Source organism: Pseudophryne corroboree, chromosome 8 (assembly GCF_028390025.1).
Source record: "Pseudophryne corroboree isolate aPseCor3 chromosome 8, aPseCor3.hap2, whole genome shotgun sequence".
In the NCBI taxonomy this organism is placed as follows: domain Eukaryota; kingdom Metazoa; phylum Chordata; class Amphibia; order Anura; family Myobatrachidae; genus Pseudophryne; species Pseudophryne corroboree.
Genome location: NC_086451.1, coordinates 40881581 through 40891251, shown reverse-complemented (window position 1 = coordinate 40891251; position 9671 = coordinate 40881581). Strand labels below are relative to the sequence as shown.

Sequence of the window (9671 nt, the reverse complement as noted above, 5' to 3'; positions counted from 1 at the left end):
TCAAAGGGACCATAATCTACAAAATACATTATATGGTAAAAATATGTAACGATTGAGTCGCACGCTAGGCGCACATAAACTCTACCGTAAATGCGCATACCGTGCGCCTGCGGGTGCACATAACAGCGGGTATGCGTACGCACGGGAGAGCGCATGTACGCGCAGCGGGGACACGCATGAGGTGCAAATATGGCAGTGTGCATCATGATATTTTTCTGACTTTGACAGAAGAAACCACCTTAGGCAAATATCCGGGACGAGTCCTAGGAACCGTTGTGGAAGTAGAAGTGGACGCTCTGACGATAGGCTTTGCAGGTCTGAGAACCAGTGCCGTCTGGGCCACGCCGGAGCTATGAGAAGCAGTTTTGCTTTTTATTGCTTGAACTTCCGAATTACCCTGGGCAGGAGTGACACCGGAGGGAACACGTACGGCAGCCGAAACCTCCATGGCACTGCCAGCGCATCCACGAATGCTGCTTGAGGATCCCTTGTCCTTTGCTCCGAAGACCGGAACCTTGTGATTGTGTCGAGACGCCATCAGATTCATAAAAAGATTTTCTCAGGGCTGCTTGGAGCAGCCCCTCTGTTAAGTGCCTGCTTACTGCAGCGCCAACTTACAAAACTGAGCTCCTGTGCTGGGAGGCGGGGTGATATAGGAGGCGGCGCTATGCATCTTGGGAAGGTCAAAGCTTTGAGCCTGTTGGTGCCTCGGATCAAGATCCTACTCTACACCCCCATTGTCCATTCTTGTGAAGCCCAGTGTACCCCGCAGCAGAAAAAGCAATTGTCTTGTAGGCAAGATGTTTATTGCTCAAAAGTCTTAAAAAATTATTCTTCCCTCATTCAAGGGGATACAGCTTACTACATGTTATAGCAGCCCAACCTTCTTGATCTCACAGAATATTTACACACATTGGGGTCGATTCTATTCGGCAACTAATGAATAGCGCCGGGAATTAGCTCCCGACGCTATTCAATTCAGCAACTAGTTACGTCGGCGATGGCCCGTTCTCGCCGACAAAACAGGTTGAATTGTCGGGAGAACGGGCATTCTCCGACTTAACTCCCCGGCGCGAGGCTGATTCCCGACAGAATCAGCCTCGCGCCGGCCGCGAGGCAGCACTTTTGTCGGGTTTCTCTTCTCATCCCCCGGGGATGAGAGAAGAATTCCCGACAATTGCAGGTAATTAGTTGCTGAATTGAATAGCGTCGGGAGCTAATTCCCGGCGCTATTCATTAGTTGCCGAATAGAATCGACCCCATAGTGATACTTTATGCTCAACCAACACACAATACCACAGGGGGTAGCTTCCGCCCTCTTGTCTTTACCCTATCAAGTTAAGTGCCTGTGCTGTGCATGCCCAAGGCATGATTACCTTTAACATTGTCCTCTATGGACATTGTGGGAGTGGTCACTCCTCTGTGCCTTGTCCCACTTGCCATGTTAGTCACAGGCCAGATGCCAGGTTGTCTGGGATGGGGGGAAGGTTCCCTCCAAAACTAACTTCCAGGAATCTGTTAGTGGACCCGGATCACCATCTCTAGCCTGAAACCAGAAGGAAACCACCTATTTATGTCCAAAAACCAAAATGCAGGGGTTAAAACTTATTGGTCCATATTTAGGCAAATGATTCCCTACAGTTCATTGCCAAATAAATTCATATTTCTAAAGCAGGCTACAAGTTTTGAAGAATTCGATTGGCCACCTTCTTAACAAATGGTAAATTGGAAGGTTTTACCTGAAGACTTTCTGTAGCCTTGGGCATCAGTTCCTGCTGTGCCCAGTGTACTGTGCGGCTGCCTATAAGGTATGTGTGTGGTCCGTGAGTCCTAAGGGGCTACCTTCTCTTCTTGTGTATGTGTTTCTTCCCAGAGCTCAGATGGCGTTGCCACTCAATGAGAACCAGCATATCCAGTCTTGCAGTGCAAACCCATTGTTTCTCCCTGCTGCCCCCTATGTCACCCCATTATCCTGCTCAATGTTCCCCTCCAGCCTTCTGTGTCACCTTAAGAGCAGGTTCCCACCAATGTACCATCCTGTCAGCTCCTCTTCCCATCAGATGAATCAGTGTTCTTCAGTTCATGCGAGCCAAGGTGAGTGAGTGTGGCTGTGCACAGTGCTGCCTGCTCCTCCAGTCAGCTTCTCCTTCTTCGCGGGCAACAAGAAGGCACATGTGTCATCAGGCCACATTGAGTGTATAACCAACATGGGAGGTACTGGAATTTGCTCAGTACGTGAGCTGCTGGTGGTCAGTACCTGATCTTGCGCGGGTGGGATGTGGCATAGGAGGGTTGTCATCTGGATAATGGTTGGTCCAGTGCTTACGCAGACCACACTCGAATTGCTGGCAGCTGTAGGCAAAGGCCCATGGGGGAGCTTCTGCGGCTGGGCATGCGCAACAGCCCTCTCACAGCCATTTTAATTAAACTAGGAGTCCAGGAGGATTTCCTGCTGCTTCTCACTGACCACTGTCCAACCCAGCAGGCAGTGTGTGCCACCTAGTAGGTACTTTCACGCTATTCCGGTGGGCCAATCCGCCGATAAAAAGTACTGATAATATTCTCTTTCTCCATATAGAACAACAATGAAATCTGTCACCAACCTCTCGCAGGACTCATTAGAACAACTGGCGCTATTAGAACAGGTCTCACTTACGAGGTAAGATGACAATAAATAACCTTTGTATATTTTAGATGTACTAATCACATGCATGGTTTTTTAAATACTTAAAACCTATGTGGAAAGGATCACATACAGTAGGCTGGATACAGTGCAAGTAGTTTCTTTATTTCTTCAGTAGGTAGACAACAGAACGACAGCACCAAGCAGCAGGGGCATCAGAACGTTTTTATGTTGGGGGGGAGCAAGATATCCTCTCATATTGGCGCCCCTAAATTGCTGAATCGCTAAAGGCCAGATCCACCTGAAATACATTGAGAAGGCCAGATCCACACTAAGGGGGTCATTCAGATCTGATCGCTGCTGTATGTTTTCGCACAACGGGCAATCTGGTATTAACTGCGCACGCGCGTTGGACAGCAACAAAGGGCATCGCTGGTCAGCGAGGGGATGATGCGAAAAATCCATTGGCACGGACGTTGGCAAGGTGATTGACATGAAGAGGCCGTTTGGGGGCGGTAAGTGAGCGTACTGGGAGTGTCCGGAAAATCGCAGATCTGCCCAAGCGGTTTCAGGGAGGGTGTCTGACAGAAGCTCCGGCCCCGATCAGCCTGTTCTTATCACACTGTAGGAGTAAGTCCTGGGCTGCGCACACACTGTACACACTGGATTTTAGCAGCTCGGCGTACACATGCAATCGCACACTTGCACGGCAAATATACACTCCCCTTGGAGGTGGCGACTATTTGAACACAGAACAGCAAAATTAGCACTTCAGCTCTCCCATGTCACTCTAGTTTCCCATTATGTGCCCCATGTAGTAGGGACTAGGGAGAGTAGATCAAGCACTAGCAGTGACTAGTGCAGTGCTGGCATCGAGGAGACTGATAGTAGTGGCCGTGGGCGTTACAGGGAGGGTGAGGGCTGGGAGGCTGAGGGGGAGTTACAGGGAGGGTGAGGGCTGGGACGCTGAGGGGGGAGTTACAGGGAGGGTGAGGGCTGGGAGGCTGAGGGGGAGTTACAGGGAGGGTGAGGGCTGGGAGGCTGAGGGGGTAGTTACAGGGAGGCTGAGAGCAGGGAGCTGAGGGGGAGTTACAGGGAGGGTGAGGGCTGGGAGGCTGAGGGGGAGTTACAGGGAGGGTGAGGGCTGGGAGGCTGAGGGGGTAGTTACAGGGAGGCTGAGAGCAGGGAGCTGAGGGGGAGTTACAGGGAGGGTGAGGGCTGGGAGGCTGACAGGGAGTTAGAAGTGAGTGTGAGGAGCACTGAGGGGGGAGCTACAGGGAGGGTGAGGGACGGGGCACTCGGGGGGAGTTACAGGGAGGGTGGGGGCTGGGACGCTGAGGGGGGAGTTACAGGGAGGGTGGGGGCTGGGACGCTGAGGGGGGAGTTACAGGGAGGGTGAGGGCTGGGACGCTGAGGGGGGAGTAACAGGGAGGGTGAGGGCTGGGACGCTGAGGGGGGAGTTACAGGGAGGGTGGGGGCTGGGACGCTGAGGGGGGAGTTACAGGGAGGGTGAGGGCTGGGATGCTGAGGGGGGAGTTACAGGGAGGATGAGAGCTGGGACGCTGAGGGGGGAGTTACAGGGAGGGTGAGAGCTGGGACGCTGAGGGGGGAGTTACAGGGAGGGTGAGAGTAGGGACGCTGAGGGGGGAGTTACAGGGAGGGTGAGGGCTGGGATGCTGAGGCGGGAGTTACAGGGAGGGTGAGAGTAGGGATGCTGAGGGGGGAGTTAGAAGGAGGGTGAGGGCAGGGATGCTGATGGGGAGTTACAGGGAGGGTGAGAGTAGGGATGCTGAGGGGGGAGTTAGGAGGGTGAGGGCAGGGATGCTGATGGGGAGTTACAGGGCAGGTGAGGGCAGGGACACTGACGGGGCATTTCAGGGAGGGCGAGGGCATGGGCACTGATGGAGTGTTAAAGGGAGGGTGAAGGCAGGGGCACTGAGGGTGGACTTACAGGGAGAGTGAGGGAAGGGGCCTATAAAAATAGGTTTATTAGAATAAATAAAATATGAAACATTCATATACAGAATCAGATTAGAACATATGGAGAGCCCCCCCCCCCCCCCCCCCGACTGCTGATTACCATATATTAGGAGTGTAAGTAGCGCCTCCTCTCGTCTTTAGGAAGAGGCAGCAGCCTGTCACACGTGGGATTCTGAGTGTGTGCTGCGGAGATCCCTTTGATTTAGAACAGCCCACTAGGGAGGCGGAGCTCGGGACTCGGAGACTACTCAGAGCTGCCTGAGATATTGTGGTCTTCCTGGGCAGGTGGGCGGCTCATCTCTCCATGCCGCCGGCGCCACTGCTGCGCTGCCTGTGGTAAGTGAGACAGGCTCTGGCGGCAGCAACACGCAGGACAGTGCGGCTCCCTCAGTAAGGAGGCAGAGAGGGGGGAGCCGGTTTTCATGCTGCCGGAGCAGCTGCTGCCTGTCAGAGTGACAAGCGCTGGCAGCCGGCAGCAACAGCAGCACTTCTCAGCAAGGAGGTGTGACAGGGAGATAGAAAGTGTCAGGGAAATAGTGGGTGACAGACATTGGGTGACAGAAAAATAGTGGGTGACATGGTAAGGGAGACAGGGAGATACTAGGTGATGGAGATAGTGGGTGACAGGGAGAGAGAGTGACAGGGAGATAATGGGTGACAGGGGGATAGTGGGTGACATGGTGAGGGTGACAGGGGGATAGTGGGTGACATGGTGAGGATGACAGGGGGATAGTGGGTGACATGATGAGGGTGACAGGGGGATAGTGGGTGACATGGTGAGGGTGACAGGGGGATAGTGGGTGACATGGTGAGAGTGACAGGGGGATAGTGGGTGACATGGTGAGGGTGACAGGGGGATAGTGGGTGACATGGTGAGGGTGACGGGGATAGTGGGTGACATGGTGAGGGTGACAGGGGGATAGTGGGTGACATGGTGAGGGTGACAGGGGGATAGTGGGTGACATGGTGAGGGTGACAGGGGGATAGTGGGTGACATGGTGAGGGTGACAGGAGGATAGTGGGTGACATGGTGAGGGTGACAGGGGGATAGTGGGTGACATGGTGAGTGTGACAGGGGGATAGTGGGTGACATGGTGAGGGTGACAGGGGGATAGTGGGTGACATGGTGAGTGTGACAGGGGGATAGTGGATGATAAGGCACAGCCAGCACCTAACCCCCCCCCCCCTCCCTTCCCCTCCCACTGCACGGTGACAGGGGGATTGTGGGTGACATGGTGAGGGTGACAGGGGGATAGTGGGTGACATGGTGAGAGTGACAGGAGATAGTGGGTGACATGGTGAGGGTGACAGGGGGATAGTGGGTGACATGGTGAGGGTGACAGGGGATAGTGGGTGACATGGTGAGGGTGACAGGGGGATAGTGGGTGACATGGTGAGTGTGACAGGGGGATAGTGGGTGACATGGTGAGGGTGACAGGGGATAGTGGGTGATATGGTGAGGGTGACAGGGGGATTGTGGGTGACATGGTGAGGATGACAGGGGGATAGTGGGTGACATGGTGAGAGTGACAGTGGGTGACATGGTGAGAGTGACAGGAGATAGTGGGTGACATGGTGAGGGAGACAGGGGGATAGTGGGTGACATGGTGAGTGTGACAGGGGGATAGTGGGTGACATGGTGAGGGTGACAGGAGATAGTGGGTGACATGGTGAGGGTGACAGGGGGATAGTGGGTGACATGGTGAGTGTGACAGTGGGTGACATGGTGAGAGTGACAGGAGATAGTGGGTGACATGGTGAGGGTGACAGGGGGATAGTGGGTGACATGGTGAGTGTGACAGGGGGATAGTGGGTGACATGGTGAGGGTGACAGGGGGATAGTGGGTGACATGGTGAGGGTGACAGGGGATAGTGGGTGACATGGTGAGGGTGACAGGGGGATAGTGGGTGACATGGTGAGTGTGACAGGGGGATAGTGGGTGACATGGTGAGGGTGACAGGGGATAGTGGGTGACATGGTGAGGGTGACAGGAGGATAGTGGATGATAAGGCACAACCAGCACCTAAACCCCCCCCAACCCCCCCCCCACTGCACGGTGACAGGGGGAATGTGGGTGACATGGTGAGAGTGACAGGAGATAGTGGGTGACATGGTGAGAGTGACAGGGGGATAGTGGGTGACATGGTGAGGGTGACAGGGGGATAGTGGGTGATATGGTGAGGGTGACAGGGGGATTGTGGGTGACATGGTGAGGATGACAGGGGGATAGTGGGTGACATGGTGAGTGTGACAGGGGGATAGTGGATGATAAGGCACAGCCAGCACCTAACCCCCCCCCCTCCCTTCCCCTCCCACTGCACGGTGACAGGGGGATTGTGGGTGACATGGTGAGGGTGACAGGGGGATAGTGGGTGACATGGTGAGAGTGACAGGAGATAGTGGGTGACATGGTGAGGGTGACAGGGGGATAGTGGGTGACATGGTGAGGGTGACAGGGGATAGTGGGTGACATGGTGAGGGTGACAGGGGGATAGTGGGTGACATGGTGAGTGTGACAGGGGGATAGTGGGTGACATGGTGAGGGTGACAGGGGATAGTGGGTGATATGGTGAGGGTGACAGGGGGATTGTGGGTGACATGGTGAGGATGACAGGGGGATAGTGGGTGACATGGTGAGAGTGACAGTGGGTGACATGGTGAGAGTGACAGGAGATAGTGGGTGACATGGTGAGGGTGACAGGGGGATAGTGGGTGACATGGTGAGTGTGACAGGGGGATAGTGGGTGACATGGTGAGGGTGACAGGAGATAGTGGGTGACATGGTGAGGGTGACAGGGGGATAGTGGGTGACATGGTGAGTGTGACAGTGGGTGACATGGTGAGAGTGACAGGAGATAGTGGGTGACATGGTGAGGGTGACAGGGGGATAGTGGGTGACATGGTGAGTGTGACAGGGGGATAGTGGGTGACATGGTGAGGGTGACAGGGGGATAGTGGGTGACATGGTGAGGGTGACAGGGGATAGTGGGTGACATGGTGAGGGTGACAGGGGGATAGTGGGTGACATGGTGAGGGTGACAGGGGGATAGTGGGTGACATGGTGAGGGTGACAGGAGGATAGTGGGTGACATGGTGAGGGTGACAGGGGGATAGTGGGTGACATGGTGAGTGTGACAGGGGGATAGTGGGTGACATGGTGAGGGTGACAGGGGGATAGTGGGTGACATGGTGAGTGTGACAGGGGGATAGTGGATGATAAGGCACAGCCAGCACCTAACCCCCCCCCCCCCCCTCCCTTCCCCTCCCACTGCACGGTGACAGGGGGATTGTGGGTGACATGGTGAGGGTGACAGGGGGATAGTGGGTGACATGGTGAGAGTGACAGGAGATAGTGGGTGACATGGTGAGGGTGACAGGGGGATAGTGGGTGACATGGTGAGGGTGACAGGGGATAGTGGGTGACATGGTGAGGGTGACAGGGGGATAGTGGGTGACATGGTGAGTGTGACAGGGGGATAGTGGGTGACATGGTGAGGGTGACAGGGGATAGTGGGTGATATGGTGAGGGTGACAGGGGGATTGTGGGTGACATGGTGAGGATGACAGGGGGATAGTGGGTGACATGGTGAGAGTGACAGTGGGTGACATGGTGAGAGTGACAGGAGATAGTGGGTGACATGGTGAGGGTGACAGGGGGATAGTGGGTGACATGGTGAGTGTGACAGGGGGATAGTGGGTGACATGGTGAGGGTGACAGGAGATAGTGGGTGACATGGTGAGGGTGACAGGGGGATAGTGGGTGACATGGTGAGTGTGACAGTGGGTGACATGGTGAGAGTGACAGGAGATAGTGGGTGACATGGTGAGGGTGACAGGGGGATAGTGGGTGACATGGTGAGTGTGACAGGGGGATAGTGGGTGACATGGTGAGGGTGACAGGGGGATAGTGGGTGACATGGTGAGGGTGACAGGGGATAGTGGGTGACATGGTGAGGGTGACAGGGGGATAGTGGGTGACATGGTGAGTGTGACAGGGGGATAGTGGGTGACATGGTGAGGGTGACAGGGGATAGTGGGTGACATGGTGAGGGTGACAGGAGGATAGTGGATGATAAGGCACAACCAGCACCTAAACCCCCCCAACCCCCCCCCCACTGCACGGTGACAGGGGGAATGTGGGTGACATGGTGAGAGTGACAGGAGATAGTGGGTGACATGGTGAGAGTGACAGGGGGATAGTGGGTGACATGGTGAGGGTGACAGGGGGATAGTGGGTGATATGGTGAGGGTGACAGGGGGATTGTGGGTGACATGGTGAGGATGACAGGGGGATAGTGGGTGACATGGTGAGTGTGACAGGGGGATAGTGGATGATAAGGCACAGCCAGCACCTAACCCCCCCCCCCCCTCCCTTCCCCTCCCACTGCACGGTGACAGGGGGATTGTGGGTGACATGGTGAGGGTGACAGGGGGATAGTGGGTGACATGGTGAGAGTGACAGGAGATAGTGGGTGACATGGTGAGGGTGACAGGGGGATAGTGGGTGACATGGTGAGGGTGACAGGGGATAGTGGGTGACATGGTGAGGGTGACAGGGGGATAGTGGGTGACATGGTGAGTGTGACAGGGGGATAGTGGGTGACATGGTGAGGGTGACAGGGGATAGTGGGTGATATGGTGAGGGTGACAGGGGGATTGTGGGTGACATGGTGAGGATGGCAGGGGGATAGTGGGTGACATGGTGAGAGTGACAGTGGGTGACATGGTGAGAGTGACAGGAGATAGTGGGTGACATGGTGAGGGTGACAGGGGGATAGTGGGTGACATGGTGAGTGTGACAGGGGGATAGTGGGTGACATGGTGAGGGTGACAGGAGATAGTGGGTGACATGGTGAGGGTGACAGGGGGATAGTGGGTGACATGGTGAGTGTGACAGTGGGTGACATGGTGAGAGTGACAGGAGATAGTGGGTGACATGGTGAGGGTGACAGGGGGATAGTGGGTGACATGGTGAGTGTGACAGGGGGATAGTGGGTGACATGGTGAGGGTGACAGGGGGATAGTGGGTGACATGGTGAGGGTGACAGGGGATAGTGGGTGACATGG

General features: G+C 55.3%; 1 protein-coding gene across 1 annotated transcript in view; it reads left to right on the top strand.

Moving 5' to 3' along the window:
- LOC134948354 (histo-blood group ABO system transferase-like) overlaps nt 1-9671 on the top strand; it is an 82824-nt gene that overhangs the window by 17710 nt on the left and 55443 nt on the right. Inside the window, exon 3 of the mRNA XM_063936282.1 lies at nt 2579-2659. Within this exon, the coding sequence (XP_063792352.1) occupies nt 2579-2659 (81 nt within the window). The remainder of the gene's footprint in view (nt 1-2578; nt 2660-9671) is intronic.